The sequence below is a fragment of the Stegodyphus dumicola genome, chromosome X2 (genome assembly GCF_044657685.1).
Source record: "Stegodyphus dumicola isolate Sdum_Otavi_A_Nest chromosome X2, ASM4465768v1".
Taxonomy (NCBI): Eukaryota; Metazoa; Arthropoda; class Arachnida; order Araneae; family Eresidae; genus Stegodyphus; species Stegodyphus dumicola.
This window is the reverse complement of record NC_140781.1, coordinates 80,011,521-80,039,312: the sequence shown is the minus strand read 5'-3', so window position 1 is coordinate 80,039,312 and position 27,792 is coordinate 80,011,521. Positions and strand designations below refer to the sequence as shown.

Here is a 27,792-nt window from a genome sequence, read left to right as displayed (position 1 = left end):
CATTCGAGTCTGTCCTGGCAATTGCAAAGCTTGGCTTATAGATACTGCTGGTCTTCTACTAACTGAAGTTTCTAAAATTTCCAGTCCTGGAATTGTTCATTTCTGCACAGGCAATAAGTGAGACTTAGCCGAAACTAACTAAACTGATATACATAACATAAAATACATACACAACATACATACATAAATACGTACACAACATAAAAATTCAGAATAGACATAAGCATAATATGAGGCAATTATAAATGTATGCAAACTAGCTTTGTCATGTTCCTCTCATAATATTCTTTTTCATCATCAAAATCTCTTTCATCATGGCAAACATTCTGAAGATGTACTTTAGTTAACAATAATGTTGGAGGTGTGAAACCAATGGAATCATAAATGCTATTTATCACAGACAACAATATCTTCTTTGTTGTAACTTTTGCATCATTTGCTTGCAGATGGTGCAAATGATGCAAAATTTGTTTGCAAATGGTTAATAATAACCATTTGTATAATTTATATGGATTCAACTTCAACCCTAGAAATATTTCATTTCTTTTCATTTTACTGAAAGCCCAACATCGTAACTTAAATCAATCTTCCTGCATTCATTTCTCAGGCTTGAAAATACATCATCACTCATTGGTCTAATCAATCTGAATACAATGAGCCTGAGTAAAGAGTGATATGTTTTTCATATTTTATAAAAGTGATCATAAAACCATTTCTAAATAATAATTTTAAAATACAGTCAAAAGTCGTTAATCCAGACTCGTTGGGACTTCGGCGATTCCGGATTATAGATCATCTCGTAAGATTTAAATCTCGTAAGATGGCATGCAGAAATTCTAAAATTAAAATTATGAAACCGTAACTTAGGAAATAAAGAACAATTATGATCTATAGGGTATCAAAATTTACACACACACACACACAAAAAAAAAAAAAAAAAAAAAAAAAAAAAAGCTTAATATTTATTTGTTTACTTTATTAAACATTTCTTTCAATGTAAGTTGTTTAAGTTGCTTCGTTTTATTTGATAATACTTTCTCTTTAATTCTATAAACAGACATAATTTCTTGTTCAGTTACAAAGTTCCACTGTTCAAGTCCCGTTAATTGCTGTGCCGAGAATACCGACTAACTTGCCAATCGAAATTTTTTCGTTTTCACTAACCTCTCTGTCACATTCTTCATGTATTTATCCATTTTTTGCAGCAATTCCACTTTTTGTTTGATGGACATCAAAACATACTTTCATTTTGTACGATCCTTTGGGAGCTCCAGAATCGGAAATTCTATTTGACATAATCGAAAGTTCAAGTTTACTTTTATAATATTGCTCTTACAGTCTGCAAAAAATAATAAGCCGGATCCAATTAGAAGATTAAGGAACAACGCTATCATCAACATTAACTGAAATAGATAATTAGATAATTTTAGCTTATATCATCCGTTATACATAAAACGCACACGCGAAAACATATTCTGCACCTGCGCACACAGATATGAGCAGTCGTAAAAGGTCTTATGCGCACGCGTAAACGCCTATGCGCATGTGTCAATGCGGCACATGCGCAGAAAGTTTTTAGCTTTAAGGTCCGGATTATAGATCATTCCGGATTATGGGTGTCCGAATTAATGACTTTTGACTGTATAATCTTCATGGATATGTGAAGCTCATTTTAAAAGATTTATTAATGATAAATTTAAATATATATGTTGCAGATTATAAAGAGAATAAGTATTTCTTATGTACACAGAAGGGCTAGGAAAAATTTTTCAAATAATTTTTTACATTTGCAGATTAGCTTAACCACCACGTAGAATCGCAAAATTTTCTGAATCTATGTATATTCAGTTTTAAAATATACGCTTGTGGGATTTACCTGCAGTGAAAGAAATTTTGGAAAATTTTCAGCAGGAATACAGCTGGTACAGAATCACCAAAGAGAAGAATTGAAATTCTTCTTCACAGCCAATGCTCGTTACTAAATTATGAATATAAAAACAATCTGTCATATTCTTAAGTGTATCCTGAAACTCTTTACAATGAAGCTTTTCAGAATTTGAATGATGAATTGAAAAGAAATCGACTAGATGCCCTTCCAATTACTATTTGCCAATGTCTATATAACCCCTTCTGATTTTTATCTTTCCACCATGAGGAATCTCCGTCTTCTAGTACAACAGTGATCTGAGGAAATGCTTGTTTGATATATGCAATTACTCCAATGGCACCTGATCACAATATCTTACAGAGATTTGGAATTTTCAGTATTAAACTAGGTTAACACTTACACATTCATTTAAAGAAGAGCCTGTTATTTGGTTTAGGTATCAAAAACTGGTTGTACTTTTGTCATAGTAGTGGTCAGCTTTAACACTGGTTGATGTTTTTTCTTAGATAATCTAAATATATAACTTTTCTTGGAATATAATAACTTTTCTTGGAATGCTCATTCCCATGAATAATTTTTATAACACATAATGTTTGCCAGTGCAAGAAAACTATGCCATAAGACTCATACACATGTTCCTTATTTCACTCTCACACATGAACCGATCTTACTTCAGTATAATCGTATTCAGTATAAACAGGGAGAGGTGCTTAATAAGCATGCAAAGAAACTTTATATCTGTTATCATTATTCAAGTCTTTATATCTTTTATCTTTATTCAAGTCTCTCAAAAATGCAACACTGCTTCTTCTTCAACAGCATTAGCACATTTTCTTTTATGGGATTGGTTACATCTAAAGACTTTAAAAACCCAAACGTTAGGTATTGTAAAATTCTGCAAATTATGAAGCACCATATTTATAGCAGAGTTCTTTTTCCAAGATCCTAAAATATATCATGCAAATTTAGTCTGAATGGCAGAAATTCCAGATGCAAGAATGTGTATTCTTCCCGTGGTTAAAATTTTACAATGGCATCAGTACCAAGTAATAATATTACAGGAGAAATTTCTTTCCCTACATTCATTAGTTTTATTCTATGAGTTTAGAGTTCACGTATCAAAGTTTGGTCCTGTATGCTGCGGGGGGGGGGGGGGGAGACAGTTCTGTATCTTCCGTTCTAGTCGGCTGATTGAAAAAAATTGAAATTGCGTTTTTCATGTCTCGAAAATGCTACTTAGGATATATATTAGATTTACATATAGCATTATTCTAACACAGGTATTTTGTCACAAAAACGGTCTTTTTCTGAAATAACATACAAATGTTTTACATATTTAGATTCTACGACTCAAATTATGCCTAGATATTAAATTTTGTAATGTTTGGTGCAAAATTTATGGAGAAATTCAAAAATTTATTTTGACGCAATTTTTTTCAATTTTTGCCAAGAATAATTTTATTTGGCGAACTTCTTAATATATGGCAACCAATTTTCCTTTCCATTCCATTATGCCAGAGTGGAAAAAAAGGCACCCTACCTTTTTACATTATGCATTAGCGAGAAAAAAGTGACATCGTTCTTACTTTCAAACAATTTGAGCTAAGTGTCTAAACCACATTTGATGTTTTATCGCTTTCAAAAAATATGCTAAATTTCAAAATTCACCAATACATAAATTCATGTATACCTTCGTAAATTTTGAATAAAAAACTAATTTTTTGCAGGTATGCTTAGAAATACATCTACTTTAAGACGATGGTAAACATTTTATAAATTATAATTAAAAATTATTTAAAAATATAAATTTAAAAAATAAATCATAAAAATGGGTGAATTTTATTTTGAATGAACCTAAATTTTGAAATTTGAAAGGAAGACTCAAATAAGTTTAATAAAAAAGAGACAGATTAATAAATATATACCAAACTCAGTTAACACCAAGGAGCTAAAATTTTGAGAGCTAATTTTTTAAAAACTACTTGTGCGATTTTTACAAAACTTGGTAGATTGGCGTAATTTGAGTCATAGAATGGAAATATGGAAAAAAATTGGTAAGCTATTTCAGAAAAAGTCCGATTTTGAGTCAAAATACCTATATTAGAACAGTGCTATATATAAATCTAATATATATCTTAAGTTCCGCTTTTGAGAGATGGAAAATGCAAGTTGAATTTTGCCAATCGGCCCAGTAGAACTGGAGATACAGAACTGTCACATTTATTTATTTATTTTTGTGCAGTGTACTTGAGAAATTACTGAACTGTACTTGAGACAGGTATTTTACATGAAAAATCTTTGTCTGCTTTGGAAGTATGCATCAAATAAACCCTATGAAAATATTTCTATTCAAGAATCATTCAGGTTTTTTAAACTAAAGTCTTTTCAATATATGATTAATTTTTGTCATCTAGTGCACACACTGTCTTTACCGTTTCAGATACATAACAATAAGGGTTTTAAATAACTTGTTCTCGAGAAGAAATGCCGGTATATAATGTTTCTGTGTCCTCTTTACTGAAAATTTGAGTGTCAGAATTACTTTAATTTCTTTAGGTTATTCAGGGCAAAGAAACATACAATGTCTTTTTCCACAGGTGAGGTAACAAACACTACTAGGTTCCCAAAGCTCTTTTGATTTACCTAGGAATATGAAACGTCAAGCAGAATTCTGAAATGTTTAATGGTAACTTGTCAGAATTATTCCTTCAGCATTTACCTTCGATCATTCAGCATATTTTCGCAACAGATTATGGTTTAACTTTAGACAAAGCTGCAGAAGTTGCAGACAGAATCGTAAAAGTAAATCCAACCCAAAGGACTTGCATTATTTCCCACACAGTCAATCAATCTACTGAGGATGAATTATTTATAGAAATAGAGAAATTAAACAAATTTATTGATCATATTTCCTTTTCTTGTGGTCGCTTGCCAAATTGCAGAGACCACATTAAAGAAGTTTCAAAAGGAGAAATTATTCTAATTGCTACTATGATAGGCATTTTGTAAAAAATTGTAGAAAACAAGTATCCCAAACCTTGTTCATGGCAGAGAAAAGAAAGTAGCAAAGATTACATGTGCATCAGATTTCACACCGGCTGTTTGTTCCGTGAGTAACTATTCATGTTTATGGTGTAAAAAAAAAAAAAAAAAAAAAAAAAAAAAAAAAAAACCCACTTTCTTTGGAATTCAATTTAAGGCAGCAGTTTACTTATACTTTTATAATAGCAAATGTTAGTAAACCAATTCTTGGAGTAGATTTCCTCTTGTCTTAAATTGGTGCCCGATGTTCACAGCAGACATCTCGAAGATTTCAAAATGCAGTTTCAAATGGTTGGCTGCATGAAAACTGCAGATATTTATTCAGTACCACTATTTTTAGTGATACACATTATCACAAAATTTTCAAAGAATTATATTGGCAAATAACCATATCCTAACCAACCTAATAAACACAACGCGGTTAGCTCCAGATCACTTAAAAATAGCAAACCTAAAGCTAAGGGTTAGTACACATTTCTGCACACAGAAATTAAGTACTTTTAAAGACTTTTAAGGACCATTAATGGAAAAAATTAAGAACCTATGAGCAAATGCGGACTGAATAAATTCAGTTAAATATTATGTATACCTGAACTTCACTTTTGTAATACCATCCTAAAAATAAAATTGATCCGTAAGTAGGATGCATTATTATTAAACATAACTTAATTAACATAATTATTAATAGGTTTGAGAATAAAATAAACTTTATGAAATTTATCAAGTAGCATTAAATATTTTACACTTATAATAGTTGGACATATTTGATAGAAAATAAGTGACATTTTATTTATGTTTTACTAATAGTTAGTTAGCTTTATATTGACTTTTTTTTAATGTTTCATTTTGACACATACTTGCTCAGTCTAGAGGTTTTGTAGATTTTATGTCAAGCAAGAAAGGTTAAAATGAGACATAAAATCATAATCAACATGATTCATAACAAAAGACTGTATATTGTCACCACTGCTGCTTGCCTAGAGAGAGACCTGCTAATCAGAACAAACCTAAAAGGGCCGATGTAGGCACGGTTCGCAAGTTTTGAAATTTAGTTAAGGTCTGTCTGATGCAGTTAGTTTTGTAGCTCTGTGTAGAGTTCCGGGGGTTTTAACCTAGTTAATATACTGTAAGGTTCCAATAACCTACTAAAGCACCAGAGCTGATAAGTTGTTTTCTATTGCTTTAAGTCTCACTGAATGCAGGGAATAAGTTTTACATGAATTTTTATATTTTTGTGTTTTACCTTGTGAATACAATAAGGATATAAGGATTAATAAAACACAATAGCCTGCTTAATATGCAGAGATCATTTATAAGGCTACGCAGTTAGTTATAAATAATTAAATTAGGTTCTTAGATAGCATTAGTCATCATGGATTTACATGACCAGAAAATTTTATTTATTTTTTAACAATACTTTATAAGGATTATGTTAATTTTACTAACAGTTAAATTTTGAGTTAAACTTCCTTTCCTATTGCTTCTTAATTTACTTACCACTTCCGGCCAGAACGTAGTTTTAGAATCGCGTCTAAATGCCAATGAGGAAGAGTGGTATTTAACCGCGAACTTCTACTGTCTTAGTAAGAGAGATACCAGATATTCTGGCTAGCAAGCGTCCACAGTTTAAAATACATGTTCATTCTTAAACAATAACTGACATTGATTCTTAAACACATAAATGTTTTGTACTATAGTTTTGTACTATAGTCAACAACACTATAGTTGGACATATTTGCATTTTCTGACATTTTGCATAATATTTTGACAAACAAAATATTTATGCGTCTTTTAAATTGAAGCTTTCTCAGACATTTTTGGCTAATTTTTTGCTCCCTTCTCTTTAAGCATGTTTTCTAACAATTAGAAATTTTTCTCATTAGAAAACAAGTGTTCTCACTAGTTTCTGTGTGCTTTATCTCCTAACTTGTCAACCTCTCCCCAATGCATCTATGAGGGTTTACTTGATCTGGTAAAAGTTACTTAGTCCAACCTCCACCCAGCCCTGACAGACTTGAAGGAAATTATCGCTATATTTGAAAGTAACTACAAATTCAGATGACGGTTTAAATAAGTCTCTAATTTAAAATGGACTCATAACATTAAGGCATGTTCTTATGGTAATAAAATCAATTACAGCTCATGATGATGTAATTAAACAAGAAGAGTCTAATTTCAAACTAAAAATGTGGATTAGTGGTCAAAGATTATACAATTTAATTTTAGTTTATGCTGGCTCAGTAACTCTATGATCATAACAAAATCACAGCTCATGATGATGTAATTAAACAAGAAGAGTTCAATTTCAAACTAAAAATGTGGACTAATGATCAAAGACTATGCAATTCAATTTTAGTTTAAGCTGGCTCAGTAACTTTATGATCATAACAAAAATCAATTTCGGCAGCAATAAATGTAGCAAAGACAAATAATTAAAAGTTATCAGAGCTGGTAGGAACTAATGCAGTGAGCAAGTAAGTGGAGGTCGTCTTACACTCCGAAAACCTCAGTTTAAAAGCTGTCTATTTGCATTCTGGTGAGAAAACAGAAATGGGAAATTATATTAAAGGCTGAAATCATACACAACTGGGTATACATTTTCTTTTTCCAACTAATTTCTTTTCATTTTAGAATTTTTGGATTTGATTAAAGATTTCTGCTATTCTAGAAAACTAAATGCATTTAGAATGTATAGAAAAAGTTGCTAATTTTATTTCTTTAGTAACATGAACATGCACAAGAAATATGAAATATATATGGTATGGGTCGGTTACAGAGCTGTTGTGGCAGAATTTTTCAGTAACAAAATCTAGAAATGGCAAAACTTTTAGAAATTAGATTAGGCATTGGAAGCAGAATTTAGAATCCACAGAGATTGCATCAGGTGGGAAAATGCCTAGTTCTAGCCATGTGCATGATGCATTAAGATATATTTGAAGAATCTTTTGAAATGCCAGTTTTCAATTTATTTAATAATAAAAAAAAATCCTTTTATATAATGTCTGTCCTTGTGATAAGATTAGAAGCATATTTCATATTTTCCATGCTTATGTATAGTGAAAATTAGACAAAATAAAGGGAAGATAAACATGTTACGAAAGAAATAAATGGCTTACATAAATGCATCCACAACTTTTCGACATTTTACAGATGAAGTCGCATGAAATTTAGAGGATGTTTATTCTTTCATCGATGATCTACTCATATCTTTCAAAGATCCTGAAGAAAATAAGGCAGTTGAAAGCCTTAATTTTAAAATTTAGGTACAAGGACTTTGTATAAATGTCGCAAAATGCACCTTTGGTCAAACATCTACTGATTTTTTGGTTTTTCACTTTAGTGAAAGAAGAATGGAACCTCTCTTTGATAAAATCGAATGTAATTCAGACTTCCCTCAACTAATCCTCCTTACACAGCTTCACCAACTTCTAGGCATATTTAACTTTTAATAGATGTTTCATACCTAAAGCAGTAGACATTCTTTCTACTTTAATAAAACTGCCAAAAGGTGTTGGTGTGTTTGATTATATAGCAAAGCTTTCGAGGTCTATCTGCTTAAGGGAAAGGATGTTTTCATGGAGGACTTTTATAGAGAAACTGGCTTGTATATACATTACACATAGGAAAAAACATGAAAATGCCAATGCAGCCAGCCCATTCATAGGATTTGAATCTTGGACCGAATTTAATAGTGTCTAGCGACTTTACTACTCGACCACTGGTGGGCCTCAGAATTGCTAGAAGGACATATCAATAAAAAGAAATCTTGTTCTCATTTTCAGGATTCATTCCTCACAGTTAAATTGGAATGAAAATGCTGAGCAAGGCTTTATTGCTGCCAAAATTGGCATTGCTCTGGCTATATACATCCTATTACCTGAGTCCAGTTAAGCATATGGGTAAATGATTCAGACATCGCAATACGTGGCACTTTTATGCAGTTGCCTCAAGAAACATGGGAAGGTAAGGCATTTTTATCTATGAAACTCAATACAAGTCAACAGAAATGGTCCACATTTGATAAGTTATTCTGGAATTAAGAAATTCTAAACCATGTTTGAGGGCATGAATTTTCAAATTTATATGGATCAAAAACCATTAATATACGCTTTTAAGCAGAACCCTCACAAATGTTCAGCTTAGCAATAACACCATGTCATTATTACCCTAATTATTTCAGATTTATTAATATTAGAAAATAAACACTAAATACATTTAGAGTTTATTTTCCAGTATCCTAATAATACCACAGGCATAAGCATGGTTCTTAAAGTGTCATTTCTGATGCTCTTTCAAGAATTGATTCCATAACAAAATCTCAATTTTTGAATTTTGACAAATCTTCTAAAGATCAGCAGCATGATCCAGAGGTACAAAACCTTTTCGAAAACAATTCTTCAGTTTTCAAGCTGGAATTCAGACCAATATTCTTTATGACCTCTCTACAGTCATTCCTCGTCCTTTTATTCTAAATTCCTTCCTCAGACATCATCCTACTAATCTATCACATCCAGAAATAGCAGCTACAATAAAACTCATTGGTTCTCATTACATATGGCCCATTATGAAGCATCATATTATTGGCCAGTTATTGCCATCAAAAGGTAACATGAACCCCTTGACTCTTTAACAGATTTATTTTCCAGATGGCCTGAAGCCACTCCTATCCCCAATATGAAAATGGAGAGCTTTTTTCAACACATGGATATCTCATTTTAGCTGCATATGACAACAGACCAAGGTTCTCAGATGAGATCTGTAATGGCTGCAAAGTTTACACGCATTCAGAATACAAACAGAATTACAATGGCAGCCTATCATCCAATGTCAAATGGCACTGCTGAATGCTTTAAATGACATTTAAAATTCCTTTTTGAGGGTCCCACGACTAATAAGTGGACCGAAATATTCCAGTTGTTCTACTTGGTACTGGGAGAGCCATCAAGGAGGATTTGTAGAGATCTTGCATGGGACTGGTGTATGGCATAACTGTCAGGCTGCCTAGTAATATGACAATGACATCTAAGATACCTGCATATGATGGCACTCAATTCATCACTAGTCTCCACCACAGAATGCAACAACTAAACCCAACAGTGACATCTGCACACTGTCAAGATACATATTATGCAAGTTCTGTTTTGAAATCGTGTACACATGTATACTTATTATCGACCAAGTAAACTACTGTTGTGTTTTAGGGCTTTTATATCCATTGCATCTATAGACTATGTAAAACCAGCCTATTTGCCTTCAGCAATATCTGTTCAGCAAACCAAATAAACAAATTTGCTACCGTACTGTTTAGGACACAAACTGTCATGAGATCAGGCAGACTTTTACATTTCTCAAAGAAACGTACTTCTTACATTACAATTTAGAAATTTTTAATTTGTGAGATATTTATTGTTCTTTTATTTTTATGTATGTGCATTATAACCTTGTCATATGTTGAATCACATTTGATCTCTTCTAATTTTACAGCTTAATTCTGTTACTCAGAGAGAGGAAACCGTGATAGTATGGATCCTCTAAAATATTTGATGCTATGACATCATTCTTTTGAGTTGCCATCAGAGGAACTGCGGGAAACTGTGGTGATAGCGATAAGGAGTGCAGCCTGTGCCCGCATTGCTACCAATAAATATAGCAACCTTAAGGATAAGATTTTATAGTAGTGCAGAGAAAACAGAGAACATCTGTCGAGTAGCATATGTTTGAAGTCTTGAAATAAAGAACAATTTTTAATGTATATTAAATTATTTAATGTATATATCTCATTAAAGTTCTTGATGAATGCGGTGAAAATATTTAATGTGGCATGGACAATGACGATCAAAACCATTCCGTATGCTCTCTAAAGAGAAATTCCAAAGCACTTGTGACATAAACTATGTGGATATTAAATTACATTGAGTTAAAATCCTATAAAGCAGGATAGATTTTCCAACAGGTAGAATATTTGGTCCTAAAACTAAATTATAAATATTATTCATAACAGATAAAACTGCTTAAAGTTAATCTATGGAGAATCATACCTTTTTAATAATTAAGAGAAGAGAGGTGATGACCAAAGGACTGTTGTATTGGAAAAATTTACTTCATTCAGGGAAATGCAGAAAATGTTTTAAAAGCTTTATCAATAGTAACAGTTATCAAATAACTGGGTTCCTGAATATATCCAAGCTAAAATATAAGTATTAATGGCATATATTAAAAAAATGGGGAAAAAAGGATAATTTTTATTTCGCAGTCACTACAGCAATAACAATTGATGCCCTTCTTATCATCCAGTGATCCACAATGTAACAAAAGTGGAAAGAATAATTATTTCCAGTATTGTTGCTTTAATAACCATTTTGCAAAAGGTTCAGCATCTATGGTTTTTCCAAATTGTATATTTCATTCCTTTAGGAACTAAAAACAAAACTTAATCCTTCAGGAATGAATAACATACCTTGGATCATGCACCACACAACTGCACATGATTTGATAGACACATCTCATTACTCAAAGGAAAAAATAATATACATACCACTGATAATTACTCCCTTTTTCGTATTTTACTAAATCCCCCCCCGGAAAAAGCTTCTATACACAAGTTAGATTTGATTGATGTATTTCACATTTAATATGTCAAATCAATAGAGCTCAGCTGATTTTAATTTACTCCTCATATTAAAAAATTTTTACACAATTTGCTTCAGGAGAAGATAACAGGTCCTTAATCTAGAAGATCTTAAAACTCTCAAGGGGGGTCGTATATCTTTTTATTCTTTAACTTTTCAAGGATATGATAAAATCATTAATTGTGACCTTTTTCCAGTAGAAGCATAACGGACATAAAGTTGATCTGTCTCAGGAACAACTTTTTGAATAAAAACTTGTTCATCATCTTGCTCTCCATATGGTCCTAAAAATTAAAAGAATAGTATAAATATAAATGCCAATTCTTGCAACAAATCATTGTAATAAGTTGCCTTGGCAAATTTCAGTCAGGTTATAAAAACTAAGCATGTATTTCATCAAAACATGAATTAAAGGCTGCAGTTCATTGAGTGCTTAAAAAATTATTCTAAATACCTAGCATAGTAATTTGAAGTATGGTTTTTCATTACAAAGGGCATGAAATGACTTTATAATGCAGTTTTCACATCTAGCAGAAACTTTTGTGAGAACTGAGCTTCTCCTCTCACCATTGGATGGTTCTTAGTCAAAACAGAAACTAATGTCCTGGTTGGCTGCACAGCACATTTTGCAATCGAGATGAAAATGTTTTGCTCGAAGCTTTTTCCTCACAGGCTTTCCCTAAAGAAATGGTTTTTCATGTACGTCTACATCGTACGTACATATCCTGAAAGTCATAAGCGATTGAAAGCGATTACATAGTAAATTTTTTGTTCTACGAGTGATGCGAAAGGACTGTCTCTATGAACACTGAGTCAGTTTAACATATCTCCTAGAGAGTCAGGTGTCGTCCAATACGGTAAGGGCAATTGTCAGCTGGTGATCTTTTTGCTATACGCTTTCCAGTTGAGCTTTACTTTGTCGTGGTCTCGGGGATCCCTCTTAACCCATTAACCGCCAAAACTACAAAGAATGTTTCTTTTCTCATGAAAATAATAACAAGTATTAAATTAAGCATTTATAACATAAATTTAGATTGAAAATAAAAAAAATGCTCTTACCTGTGGAAAAACCGAGTGTTGCGTTCGCGCAACGTCAGCGGAATAAGACTACGGATGTTTAGTGAGTAGGACTGTACTCGTGTGATTTTTTTTTTTTTTGAGTGGAGCGCAGGATTACTTTTTAGCTGTGTAACGTTTTATAAATCTACAAATCACTTACTTGTAATTAATTTAATATTAAAATATACATTGTATTTCTTTTACAAATACAGATTATTTCAACTGAAAGATTTAAGCATGAAAAGCTTGATTACAATCATGATGTAAAGCTACATTACATACTTTGCATCTATAAACACTCTGGCTATTGTACTCTTTACAACAAAGTCTTTTGTTATCAACGGACTTTACGATAAAATGTCTACCATCTCCATGCAATGGTTTTTGAATGCTGAATTTACTAGGTCTTCCTGTTGCTGATCTATTTCTGGCTAATTCTACACTCCCAATAGGAGTTTTCAAAAGGAAGAATGCATTCTCGCGTCTGAAATCTAAAAGAGACTTTATATTTCCAGTAGTAAAAAGTGGTGATATTTAGTAAATTTAGATACGGTCTCACCTCATATAATTTATTAGTATTGTCAATTTGACTATTGCCAAATGCAAGTTCTGCTTCATATTCCTGTACTGCAAATGTGATATCGATTCTCATACAATAGGAACAGAAATGTCCTTATCAAAAGACCAATACATTTTATCTTGAGGTAAAGAATGATATCCTGTAAGCAATAATATTCCAATAAATCTTCTCATATAGGCTTCAAATGCAATATATTCTGGTTCCCCCCCCTGTGCGTATATATTTGTCTGTTCAATGAGAAGAGAGTAAATTTCTAAACCAAAAAGAAAATCAAAAATCTTTGCACTAGTTTTACCTTGTATTTTGTCTTTTATAATTTCTCTTCTATCTCTTTTTTCATGTTTTTCCTGAGACATAACTAACAGTTCCCTTTCTATCCACTTCAAGATTTCAGTCTTCTGCTTTTTAAACTTTTTAGTATGACTATAACTGCTTTTAGAAGGCTGAAACTTACTTCTTACGTGAATTTCAACTTCCCCAGCAGTATAATTTGGTAAAATATCATTATCATTATTTAAAACATTGTCATTCCTTTCTTCTTCGTCACTAGTTTCTGCAATTTCTGGGGGAACAACAACAATATCAGTTTCATTCTGGTTATTATTAACATTATCATTATCTGTTTCTTCATCAAAAAATCTTTGAAGAGCTTCTTCTAATGTAAGACACCTCGTTCTAGGCATTTTTAAACAACCAGAACATCGAAAGGAATGAGTGAAAAAGGAGATTGAGTACCCATTTCCTGCTGACATTGCGTCAGCGCAACACCTGTTTTCCCTTCCTTCCCAACACAAATATAAACATTTCACTGATGTAATGTTCTGATAAACGGTGACCTTGACTAAAAATAGATCATTAATAAAGACGGCGATTCTTTCGTTAAATATTTTGAACAAAAATACCCGGTCAAAAATTTTGCTTAAAGTATGAGATTAATTATTATAAACAAAATTATTGTTGAAGACAAATATTTTTTTACAGAAATAATCTTCATCATATTCCCTACACAAAATCATCTGCTGGTATAAAATATCTTAGGTAGTTAGGTTTATATTCGCATTTATTTTGACCGTTGCGTAAACGCAACACCAGCGGCTAATGGGTTAAGAGGAAGGCGGTCAAAATTTGCTAGCTAAGTAGTAAGTTCGGTGAGAACCCCAGGGTACCAGCTTATGAAAGGACACCCACGGTGCTTCTTGCTCTCCTAACGGAGCATGTGGTGGTTTCCTGAATAGAATAACATATCCTATATGGCAAAGTGTGCAGTACAAGCACAATGTGCTATGTCTTCGATGTCAGATGAGTTAAACTGGCCAGAAGACACTGGGAGCAAAACATACCCAGCAAAGACACAAAAACAGGATAGGTGCATACAACAGTGTAAGGACATAGAGTCCATAGAATTCTCGCAAAATTCAGCAGAATGCTTAGACGATATACAAGGTAACCAAAAAAGTTCCTGCTGTTTCTGATACGACATTGGACGAGTAAACCTCAACATAAAAATAGTCACCAAACCTGACGATGAAGTGTTTAGAACGGGAGTCCGGACATTAACCAAGAGTATAAAAGCGTGTTGCATCGGTACTTCAAAGATAACTCACACAGCAACTGATTGAAATGGACGCGTCAAAGGCAGTCGTTCGGAGTTGTTTGCTGTATGATTTTAAATTGGGCCTGCCAGCAGCAGAATCAAATCACCACATTTGCCAGGTCTTCGGGGATGATACCATTAATGAACAATCTGCCAGGCAATAGTTCCAGAAGTTCAGGTCAGGGGATATGTCTCTTAGTGCTGCACTATGCAGCAGTCAGCTATAAGCGCTGGATGATGAGGCCATGAGAGCAGCCATAGAGAGTGACAATAGCCACACATGTGGTGAGCTTGCTGCACATTTCGAGGTATCAGATGAAATAATCAGAGTCCATTTGCATCGCACAGGAAAGGCATACAAGCTGAGCAAGGGGGTACCCCACTCACTGTCCAATGCAAACAAGCAACAGCGTGTTGCTGGCTGTTTGTCATTACCTACTCGGCACAGCAATGCATCCATATTTGATTGAGTACTCACCAGTGATGAAAGGTGGGTCCAGTATGACACACCCAGACATTCCAGACATTGGTTGTCACCACGGGACCCTTTACCTCACACTTCGAAGCCACGCAAGATCATGCTCTGTGTCTGGTGGACTAGTTGTCACATGGTGCACTATGAGCTCCTCCCAGTGGACCAAACCATCATGGAATGCCTGTACTCGCAGCAATTGGAAAGTGTGCATGAGGCATTGATGCATAAAGAGCCCGCATTGGTCAGTCATAAGGTTGTACTCTTCCTATGACAATGAAAAGCTGCATGTGGCTCAGGAGGCCAGGGATACCATCCAGCGACTGGTTTGGGAGACACTCCACTATCCATCATACCTCCCGGGCCTCGCACCAACAGTATACCACTTTTTTCATTCCCTGGACAACCACTTTCATGGGAAATCCTTCAACAACCAGCCAGACCTTGAAAACGCCCATCACGGACTTCTTTGTGTCCAAGACTTCTCTGTTTTACCGCAATGGCATCGCACAACTGGCCATTCGCTGGCAAAAGCACTGGATGCCAATGGTGATTACTTTGAGGATTAGCAGTGATTATTATTTGTTTTATGACTTTTCATTCTGACTGTCCAAAACAGCAAGAACTTTTTTGGTTACCTTGTAGAAGAAATTCTCTCTTAATACAATCTCTTAATTGACACTTAATAAAACTTTTTATAGAAAGGTTAAAATGTGTTTCAACAGATTGTGACCATGCAAAATCTTAAAATAGCTAAATTGCAAGGACAAATTCAACAAATACAGAATGCTGAGGTCTATTTCCAAGGTGTTTTAAAGCTGCCACTCAAAGAACGCATAGATTGTGGAGCAGATCGGGAAAAAGGGACAATGGACCAAGAGAAACAGATCATGTCTTACTGATATACCCAAAAAGATGAGGGTGCAACTTCAGATGATGTAAAAGATAAGATACAAAATTAAACCAATGAACGGCAAGATGGAATAGATTTACATCACTAATGCATATAACTGCTTGTTTATTTCTGTTGATTCTGATATTTGCAAATAGGAAGTCTGAAAAATAGTTTGTTTATGGTATGACAGAAGAGCTAACTATAAAATGATTTTTCCACACTCAAGACGTTTCATAAATATTGGGGCACAAGGATCAGCCAGCTTAGAATATAGTTTAGACATAAGGATAGTTTATGTGTATGTGGAAGCCATTTTTAATTATTTTATCCATATTAATTTTGTCTAACTTAAATGCATGGTGTTGGCACCAGATTGCTGCAGTGGTGCATACCTTTTCCTTTCTCCAATGTTGCCTAGTAACGAATCTTGTAATGTGCTTATGCAAGCATAGCTTTCTCTTTTTCTTCATGGTTTTGTACATTTTTTCTTCCACTTCATCTTGAATGATTGCTAACTGAGCAATTAGATTATAAAACTAAAATATTTTTTATTTATTTCTTAGTTAATTTCATTATTTCACAGTTAAGTCCCCATAATACATAGTAATACATTTATATGTGTCTAAATTATGCAATTTATTTTACAGGTACTTAGGTCTAACTGACACTTAACATGGGAAGTTAAGAATCAAACAACAGACACTGAACTCCAATCCAGCAATAGTTACTGAATTATACTCATATCATCTATTTTGCAAAGGAAGGTGGGAACTTTTGAGATTCCTTGATGAAAGGAATAGCCTAATCTGATCAAAAGGGAGTGAATTTTTCAAATTTTTAATTTAAAAAATAAAACTATTTAATTCTGAAACAATCTAGGAAAACCTTAATGAATCACTTATTGAATAACACTGAAAGAGAAGATATCGGTTTATATCATAAATGAATTTTACATAATGTTGTCCATTAAAACTTAACCAAGTGTCTTTTTCTCAAAAAGCTACCACATGATTAAAAGTTAAAAAAATCTATTCTCTAAACTGAAGGGTCAACTACAGTCAATATATATTGATTCAGTTCCTTTAAGTTTTTCCTTTTATCTACTGTACAGTCTTAAAACATCCTAAATTTTTAAGAGTAGTAGTAATTCAATTTTATTTTGCATGTTGAAAATAATTTTATGTATTCTGGGTGCAGCAATTCCCTCAAAAAAAAAAAAAAAAAAAAAAAAAAAAAAAAAAAAAAAAAAAAAAACTTCATTTTTTTTTAAACACAGCATATTCTTTATTAAACTGATATCATATGGCTTTTCTTTCAGCTGTAATGTGCCACAGATTTTCTTTTCATAACTGCCCAAGTTTTGTTGCTTTGGCTATTTAAAAGCAAAGTCTTGGATTTGGTTTATGATTTGATAACTGTACATATCTTGCACGGATTTTTGTAAATTTCACTGCTTCTTGATTCAAACATGATTTTATAAAATTTGCTGCTCCTCCTTTCAGTTATTTTATTTTACCTCTATTAATTGTGAGCATTCTTCATATATTTGTATGCAGAAATGAATAATTATTCAATTATTTTCCAATCCTCAGCTTTGCTAGCAAGAGCAAGCAAAAAAATTAATTGCTTTGAAGGAGAGAATGGCTTCCTGGTCACTGGGAATAAAATGATTGTTTCTTGAAATAAATTGTTACAACAATTGCCCTTCGATGGTTTTAATCTGTATCTGAATAGCCCCACCAGCTTATTAATGGACGAAAGTGATCACGACATCTGAAGATGTAAATACAAATTTTACATTTTACACAGTTAAACAGCAGTGCAAATAAAAAAAAAAATCATTGAACAATACTTAAATTGTTGACACACTATTAATAGAATAATGACAAGAGCAAAGATTTTGGTAAGGCATGCATACCTGCTCATTAGAAGCTCTATGTTAATTTGAAAGAAAATATTTTGCTATCAAAAACATGAAACCTTGTATTTTAATAGTACATACTATTAATGGTTGTAATATAATCATTAAAAGTAATTATCATACACACAATATATTTTCTAATTTAATCTGCAGCAAGGCAAGACAATTACCTCACTTTAATATGATACACTTAAAAGTTATAATAGTTCATTAATGTTTAGATTCTTATGATAAAAGCACAAAGTGTCAACCTTTGCTTTATACATGCTTAATGCATGTTAATGTTATTCATCGGAAAATATATTTAATTAAAATTTAAGAAACAAAATCACTTACCACTATCATTTCCAGCTGAGTAACTAATATTTGGTTCTATATCTTCTAAAGAGATTACTTTAAAGGAAGCTAGAGGCGTGGAACCAGGCTGTGTAGAAATCATTCCACGAAATCTTGTCACACTCCATGTTCTTGCATGGTTATATTCAGAGCACACTAATTCACACACATATACACATATATTATCATCATCACTATATAGATGTCAGATATAAAAATATGACAATTTATTATCAAGTTAAACTTAATTGGAACAAATTAACAATAAACCTGTAAATTACTAATTTTCAATTAAAGTACCTACCCTTCAAGGTATCCACATTTTCCCTGCAGTAACCGCAATGTGATAACTCTTGCTCAATTGCTGTGCAGGTTTACATATTATTGCTTTGAGATTATAAATACTATATAGGCACTCTTTTTTTTTTTTTTTTTAACTTGCTAGCTAAATAACATCTCTTGCTTATCTGCTTCTATTCATTATCAAAAATTTATATGTTGAAATTATAATTGTAAGGTGCAGACTGCCCTCATTTGTGCTGTGCCATGCCAAAGAGTAATCAACAAGTAAAAGAGATATGTTTATAGATAGATTATCAAGAGATTTTGAAATTCTTCAAATCACTCAATAATCCAAACAACATAATAACAAAGTTAACATTAAGTGAACATAATTCAGATATTGGCATCTTCTATGTAATTGAAATTTCAGTGCTCTTTCTTCATTGCACATGTGACTTCAAAATAGATGGTGAATTCCCTATTCAAGCACTCATCAAATATTAATTTATCATCTCACAAACACACACACACACACACAAAAGACTAGCTACAAGATTGAAATTAAATTCTCAGAAGTAATACAGAAAATCAAATAAAAAAGATAAATCAGGATGTTAAAAACAGAGCCCTTAAACACTTACTGCAGAATTATGTGCAGGAAGTCTGCTACACCTCAACTTTCTTCTGGCCATGGTTTCAGTTCAAGTTTAGGACCCTTTTTTGAAGCATGAAGAGAGGGAAAGAAATGCCATTTTGAATAGCTGGTGCACAGATATGTACTCAATATTAAGACTAATATTGTAACTTGTTATTAATGTTATGTTTAATATATTTAGTGTTTCACTAAGATGTGGCCTCTTCATTTCTGGATTACTTGTTTGATTTTGCAGTTCAATGTACGTGTAGAGCAGTCATCCCGGGAAGAAAAAATAGGCTCAGTATTAATATTTCTGTTGAAGTATGATGAAATAAAAAGTTAATAAATAATTTTTTTTAACATGGCATCCCTGCTGGGATGGTGATCTGCATTTTGTGTCATATGATATGATTTACTTGAAATATATTTGAATACCATATACACATTAAATTTTGAATTAGGCATATAAACACAAAGTAAAATGGCCCATTGAACTATTAATACAGTGCATACAAAAACATTTAACATTAAGGGTGGCAGTTACTAAACTTTGTTCAAAGCTGAAACTGCAAAAACAGAAGTAACTGTCACAGACAGTGAAATTGAGCTTTATTTAGAACCATTAATTGACAACTTTCAAAGTCTTAAAATAGTAGACTTTGAAACAGAAAAGCTAGTAGATCCCAAAGATCTTGATAAAGAACTTAGATCCAACGAAGAATACCGAGAAAATATCCTAACTTGGAGATTCAGGACAAACAAATAGCTAAATGTTTCAATAGAAAGAATAATTCTTTCGACTCTACCAATTCGTCACTTAATTTGGATGCAAATACTCAGCAAACGCTTAATGTGAAGTTACCTAAAACAACAATTCCAAAATATTACAGAAAGATAAGTGACTGGCTTACATTCTGGAACTTGAAGCACAATAACAAATCAGTTGACGTTGTTAGCAAATTCAATTATTTAAAAGCTTATTTAGCCAAAACTGTTCTGGAAACTAGCAGTTTTTCTATTTCAAGCGAAAATTATAAAAAAACTGTTTCTTTGCTTGAACAAAGATTCAGAAAAAAAAAAGCAGTTTTGGTACCCACATGAACCAATTACTAGAAATAGCCACAAACAAATGTTCCAATGATATAGCAAATTTTTATAAATTGATAATATTCAAATTAATATTAGAAACTTTGAGTCATTAGGCATATTGTCTACGATTTTTAGCACATTATTATCACCTATAATCTTAAAACACTACTTACACACACTTAACAACAATAAATCCAAGTGTAACGCTACTTAAACAACAATAAATCCAAGTGTTTTATTATTCCAATTTAATACAGAATTAGAAGATGAGTAATGATCTGATTGGCTTTTTGCACAAACAATTAATAGATAAATAACTAAGCAGTTGCACTTTCATAATTTGGCAATGCATTCGCATCCAAATGCATTTAATTCCAGACCAACTGATGCATAATCAGAAAAAAAAACACATCCCGTGAGCATAATGGCAGACCACATATTGCGTTGATCAATGTTAAACAAATGTCACTTACTGTATATGCCCAGAAGAAAATCTGGCACAATTATTACATTGGCATGATTTAAAAAGAAGATAAATACAATTTAAGGTAGATGTACTGCCATTTGAGTGTAAGCAATTGCGGCATTTAAATCTCTGTAGAATATATGACACATACAGTAATTGCTGTGTTAAAATCCGTTTTCCTCCAAGAAATATAACATTGTTTCTGTTTCAACAACTAAAATGTTCACTGTGTATTCATGATACCATCAAACACGAATTCGACTGAAGAGTTTAAAAAAAAAAAAAAAAAAAAAATTCGGTAAAGGAAGTCAGCATAAATACAGATGACCAGTGGATTGCGCAGAGCCCTAAAAAAAATGCTACAGCAAGACTGCTTTTAGGTATGTATATATATATATATATTTATATTTCAGTAAATTTGATATTGTATAAGCATGTTTATGTTTCTATGTCAAAGTATCAACCTACTTATATGAACATACATACATATAAAACACACATACACAACTTACATTGTAATTAAATTTTTAATATCTTTCTAAATTTGTACATAATGTAAAATTATTTTTAAAGGATTTGTTTCTTTACTGTTCTAATTTTTTCGAAAGGACCATGCCATTTTCAAAAAGCTTTAAGAAGAAAACTATAAATATTTACACCTTAATTACGCAACAGATAACAGTAAAAGATAAGTTATTCTTTTAACAACTTATCTTTTACTACACAGTTTATAGTAGCAAAAGATAAGTTGTTGAAAGAATGCACTAAAGATGCATATACACATTGAAATTAGCAGATAATCATTCTTAACAATAAGTTAAATAGTAAAATTTTAATTTAATAAAAATAAAACCCCCTTTTTTATTTCTTATAAATTCTTTCTGTTATGTGGTTTTACAGCCACTAGCTCTCCCTTATTGTTAACTAATTCATTCAGCACTGAACAGTATATTATTTTATTGCTATACAAAATAATAAAATATTTTGTGTGTATAACCAAGTTATGATCTAAGGCTTTTCAATGCTTGAATCATTCTTTTAAATATTTTTATAAAATGGTTTTAATTTCAGGCAGTGGCACACTGAATAACAGTTGAAAAATGTTGGCCGTTGTTCTGAAAGTGAAATGTCAGATGTAAGTAATGATGTCGTTATTCATGTGAAAAGGTTTCTGGCATGATTATAGATGCGTGACAGGAATTAACAAGCTTTGAGCATGAAATGGTAGTTAGTGCTAGATTCGTGGAACATTCCATTTCAGAAATCATTAGCAAATTCAACATTCCAACGTCCACAGTGGCAAGAGTGTGCCGTGAATACCTAATTTCAGAGATAACCTCCCATCATGGACAGTGCATTCCACCAGCTACAGCACTCTTCAGATACTTCTTGATAAAAGGGGTCAAATGGTCAATATCCACTAAGTTACTGATAATAATACTGTGAAGCACTTAATTGTAAGCATTGCTAATAAATATGTACTAGACAATTTTGGTTATTATGAAAAAGGTGATACAGTCAAATACCGAAAATCCGCCGACCTGAAATCCGCGTTGCCTCTCAAAATATAAACATTCAGTGTATAGGTTCTGGAAACTGCAACATGGAGTACGAAATATCAAAGAAAAAATACTGAATAATGACGTCATAATTACAGAATAATAATGAGTCATAACGGAAATACCAAATTATTGACATCATGATAAAAGCTTTTTCCCCTCTAATCTGCATCGAGGTAAGAAAGCAGACGATTCACTCAACTAGTCTTTCAAGTTCACGATTCACGTTGTATTTTCTGAACTTTATTATTTCACGAGATTATTTAGTGCTGCCTTTTTTTATCCGGTTATTTTGTGGATAAATTAAGAATATTTTAAATTTCAGCCCTTTTAAATACTATTACAGATAACAAAAGCACTCATTATGTTACTGCTTGCAGCACTGAAAAACGTAAACATGTTGCACTGACGGTAATGCAAAAAGTTTGAATTCTGCAAAATATGGAGACAGGTGCATTTTATAGCAGAATCGTATGGAATTGTGATACGATTGTGTATGATATACGGAAAAATAAAGAAAAGCTGTTGAAATTTTACAGCAACAGTGATTCTATCACTGGAATCCAAAACCGGAAATCTTTGCAAGAGGCGAAATCGGCAAACCTCGATGCTGTGTATATATAATACAATGAATAATATAATCAATTTATATATGTAATAATAATTTCATGCATATAATAAGTTATTGCAATAATGTATATAATAATTTAATTAAATGTATCTAATATGCCTTATTTATTTTGCACTTTTAGTCTGAATATTATGATTTGTCTTTTCTGTCCTGAAATCTGCAAAATCCTAAAATCCGCACAACCTTTGGTCCCAAGCTTTGGGGATTTCTGGACTTCTACTGTATTCAGCTGGCTGTTAAAATTTCAAAATTTTCAATTACAATTATTACAAGCATTATTTCATCATAATGGTATTAATAAAACATATGAATTAAGGAAATACGAAAGTTAGTGCATAAGCATACTAAGCATTTGAGAGTAAGATTTGTACTTAATTTATTATATGCACTGATTCACACATACTGATATGATTTTAGCATGCAAGACTGGTATACTCATTTGAGATTAAAAATTATGTACAAGACTCTTATATTCAGATTTGAATCTTCAACTGCTAATAAGTTCAGTAAATCAGGCATTGTTGACCTTATTAGTTTCTTGCAGATGTGTGAAATTTGGAAACATTCTCAGTTATTGTTCACTTTTCAGGTTTCCTTATACTATCAGTCAGAAGTATCACTTCATCATTTTGAAAAATAAATTTTTATTATACAACGATTATGGGCAGAGATGGTGAATACAGCCGCCTACATCCATAACAGATGTTTGACTAAAAGCAGATCAAAAGCGCAGAAAGAAATATGGTCTAAAGTAAAACCTACAGTACCACATTTCAGAATCCCATAAAGCAAAGCTTTTGCATTAACAAATTCAAACAGGAAAAACAAATTTCTCCTGAAAAGTGTAGAGTACATTCTTATTGGATATTCTGATGAAGCAAAAGCATATCGTCTATGGAATCCTGGAACTTCTCAAGTAACACAAGTTGTGATGTCAGATTTTTGAAATTCCCAGAATCGGAAACAAGCTCGAAAACTTCAACTGAAGGCAAACAGAAATTCATAGAGTTTGTTCCTGCTGAAGAAAATTCAGAAATGCCAAATGAAGGAAAAGCAATTGAAGGTCATAGTTCAGAAAGAGGAAAAACGGGAAAACCAGGTAGACCAAGAAAAATCTATCAGCAAAAACATGCTAATTTGGTAAAGTCTGAAGTTTCTGCAGATCCAGAAGCTATAGAAGAAGCTTTATTCAGACCAGATGCAGATAATTGGAGGGCAGCTATGCAAGAATACAATTGGTTAATGAAGAACAATGCATGGGAATTAACCAATTTGCCAGAATATAGAAAAGCCATTGGGTATTGCGAATAAAGCAAAAAGTGGATGGCAAAGACAATCAGTACAAAGCCAGACTCGTCACCAAAGGATGCTCGCAAAAGTATGGAATAGATTATATCAGGGTTACCACTCAAACAGGAGAATGTGTGTGTGTGTGATTATGGCAAAGCCTCAAGGGCTATCTGCCTAAGGGGAGGGATGCCTTCATGGAGGACTTTCTAAGGGAAACTGGCTCGTCTACACGTTACACATGGGGAAAACCACGAAAACGCCCATGCAGCCAGCCCGTTCGCGGGATTCGAACCTCGGACCGAACTACCAGTGTTCAGCGACTTTACCGCTCAGCCGCTGGTGGGCCCCAAACAGGAGAATGAAATTTCCTGACTTTTCCAGGTATGTTTTAAGAAAATTCCAGTCTATGCACGTAGTGTGCATTAGTTGTGCTAAAGGTAAATTAATTATGGTGCCACTTGATAACACAAAAATTTGCTAATTGCATATGACTTATATACACATATATAAAGTATATTACCCAAAAAATCACTATTATGACTACAACAGGAGTTATTTTCCTCAATAACATTCATTTACAAAAGAAATTAAATAAGTACAACGCATTCCATCTAAAACAAAACCAGAAATGGAATTCGTTGATTTTTCAACGCAATGTATGAACTTTTAAACATAAAATTTTCTTCAACATTAATTGTGATAAAATTATGCCATGAATGATAATGGCAGTGCGGGGGCCCATTTATATCTATCCTATTAAATAACATATAATTGGCAAACAATCCCCTCAGTGATATTTCACCATTTGCTAAATTCTGAAAGGTTAAAACAGGATTTTTTTCTGATGCAAAACTGTTAATATAAGCATATATAATATATGTTAAAAGTAAATTTTTATTAGAATTAAAAATAAAGACATTTAATATATTTAAGCAAAACATTAATAGAAAAAAATGCTAATGAAAAATAAGCACCAAATTAGATTTCTTGTTTTAAATCTGCAATTTGCAAGTCAATTGAAGAAACATCTCTGCTCAATTTTTGTTTTTTTTTACTCTAAAATTTTAATCTGTGCCTGTGCTTTCCTTTTGTCTAATAATATTTTATGTTTATTATCACACAGTTTTTTGTCTTCAAGTGCTTGGTGATATGCACCACGAGCATATCTGGCATATCGTAACATATCAGGAGTTACATTAATATTCATCACACTTCCATTTACTTTTATAGCATCATAAACAGTTTGCATTGCTGTTAAAGAATTTTCCTGGAGATTTTCCACCAACATATCATTATTAACTGAAAAACCACTTTTTACCGTGGCATTGCCATGTGATAAAATTAGAACTAGTTTTACAACACTCCAAAGTTCTTTAAAATCTGAGTTATTAATCAAGTCCTTATAGAAGTGATCATGTCGCATTGCAGCAAAATTAACAAAAGTCTGTTTCCAAACACCCTTACTTCTGAATAATAATTCTTTAAACTGCACTTCTGATTTATCCGCAACTGTGGAATTTATCCATTCAAGTTGATACTCTATTTGCAGTAACCTCTCCATTCTTTTCTCACATAAAATTTCATTAGATGTAATGAGCTTAGGATTTAATGAAGAAATGTATTTAACTAAGCTATATTTCAATGGGCTTCTTTCAAATATTTTTGATACCAGTGTAGCGATTTGAGAACAGTCAGATTTTTATTTTGGGTAGGGTAAATAAAATAAAGGTAAGTGTTAAATTACACAAGTTGAATTTTAAGGTAAGTTCAACTGCTTATCATAACAAAGTAGTTTGCTTAGCAAAATAGTCCGTTTACAATAGGAAACGATAATCACTTGAGTTCAAACAAAGTCCAAACAGAGGTAGCGGAGAAAAAGTCCCGTTACGCTTCTTTGAGAGTTTCTTTTTCCGCTCTTGACAGAGCTCAGTAGCGACTCGGGACGAGCCGTAAAATACAAGAGAAAGGCTCTCTCTTCTCTACGCAACGACTGCGTATTCTTCAGACTAATCTCTCTAATTATTTTCACTCACTGTTTTTATGTCCAGGTTTTCTGGGCGTGTCTTGTGCGTCTGCTGCAGTGATTCGCTAAACGTCTTTTTCGGAGCATCTCTCCATTGGTTAACAGGCGCTGATTTGTTCTCAGATACTGTCTTGACAGCCTGAGAAACTGAGATTTTCCGTGGGAAAATTCAGAACGTCTTTTTCGGAGGTCTATCTAAATTATTTCGAGAAACAGGCAGTTGGCGACAGTCTATCGCATACACACAATGGACACTCCACAACCCGTGAGAACTTGTATGAAAGTTTTCTCCTTTCGTAAAACAATATGCTTTCCGCACTTTGTTGGGGGTCACGTTCGACCTCAAGAATTCGTGTCATCAGGGTGGTCTGGCGCCCATTTGAAGTCTCCTTTTCCCAGACTTCGTGGGAGTCCGTGGGAAAATAGCTGACGACGTTACAGCTATAGATTCCTTCCCCCTTCGGAAGAACTTTTCTTGAGTTGAAACGAAGAAGAAAGTTCTCATCATTTCACTAATTTAAAAAATGACACGAAATAAACAGTTCTCTTGATAACACTTTCAAACACACCTTTACAGGAACACAGCTACATTGATTAATAACAATACTAGTAAGGTCACTATTGAAAAGTTCACATATAAGTCAATAAGGCATTAACTTTAGAGGCGAGAATTAATAGGATATTTAAAATCAGAATCACACACATATATATATATACATATACACATCACAAATATTCTTAACAAAGGGACAAAATAATTGATGATATATTCTTATATTACACTTTTACTGTATACAAAATACTTATTCAGATAAGAAACTGGCATGTATGTATTTAGCAAAGTCTGCAACTGAGCTATCTGTTCAGAACTCAATCTTTCTTCTAGTTTACTCTCCCGAGTTATATCTTCAAAGTCGTACACATTTGGATCAGCAGTGAAGTATGGACTATCAACTTCCGGTTCTAAACCTTTATCATCAACCTCTTGCAATAGTAGATTAATTGTCTCCGGCCGCTGATGGTACGGCTTCAGCATATTAACATGATATATCTGAGAACGCTCTTTTTTTCCCGGTAATTTCACTACGTAATTAGTCTCTGAGAGTTGACTCTCAATAATACCAGGGCCGAACCATTGAACTGATAATCGATTTGCTTTCGAGGGGGCAACGACTAACACACAGTCCCCTTCTTTAAATTGTCTCTTAACTGCTTTCTTATCATACCAGAGTTTACGTTTTCCCTGCAACTCTCCTAACCTTTCAAAAGCTAGATCCTGACACCTTTTCAGTCTATTTATTAACGAGAGAACATAATCCGTAACAGTGACATTCTCCTCTTGGGGCTCAACCCAGTGTTCATACAATAGTGTTTCTGGGGTCCTTAGGTTCTTACCATG

The 27,792-nt window shown here is 32.9% G+C and overlaps 1 protein-coding gene across 2 annotated transcripts in view; it reads right to left on the bottom strand.

Annotated features, from left to right (window-relative positions):
- LOC118183995 (BTB/POZ domain-containing protein KCTD3) overlaps positions 1-27,792 on the bottom strand; it is a 213,992-nt gene that overhangs the window by 17,349 nt on the left and 168,851 nt on the right. For both annotated transcript variants that reach the window (XM_085809348.1, XM_085809349.1), the window contains 2 exons: positions 18,417-18,572; positions 11,747-11,843 (listed from right to left, as the gene is read on the bottom strand). In XM_085809348.1, the coding sequence (XP_085665474.1) occupies positions 11,747-11,843; positions 18,417-18,572 (253 nt within the window). The remainder of the gene's footprint in view (positions 1-11,746; positions 11,844-18,416; positions 18,573-27,792) is intronic.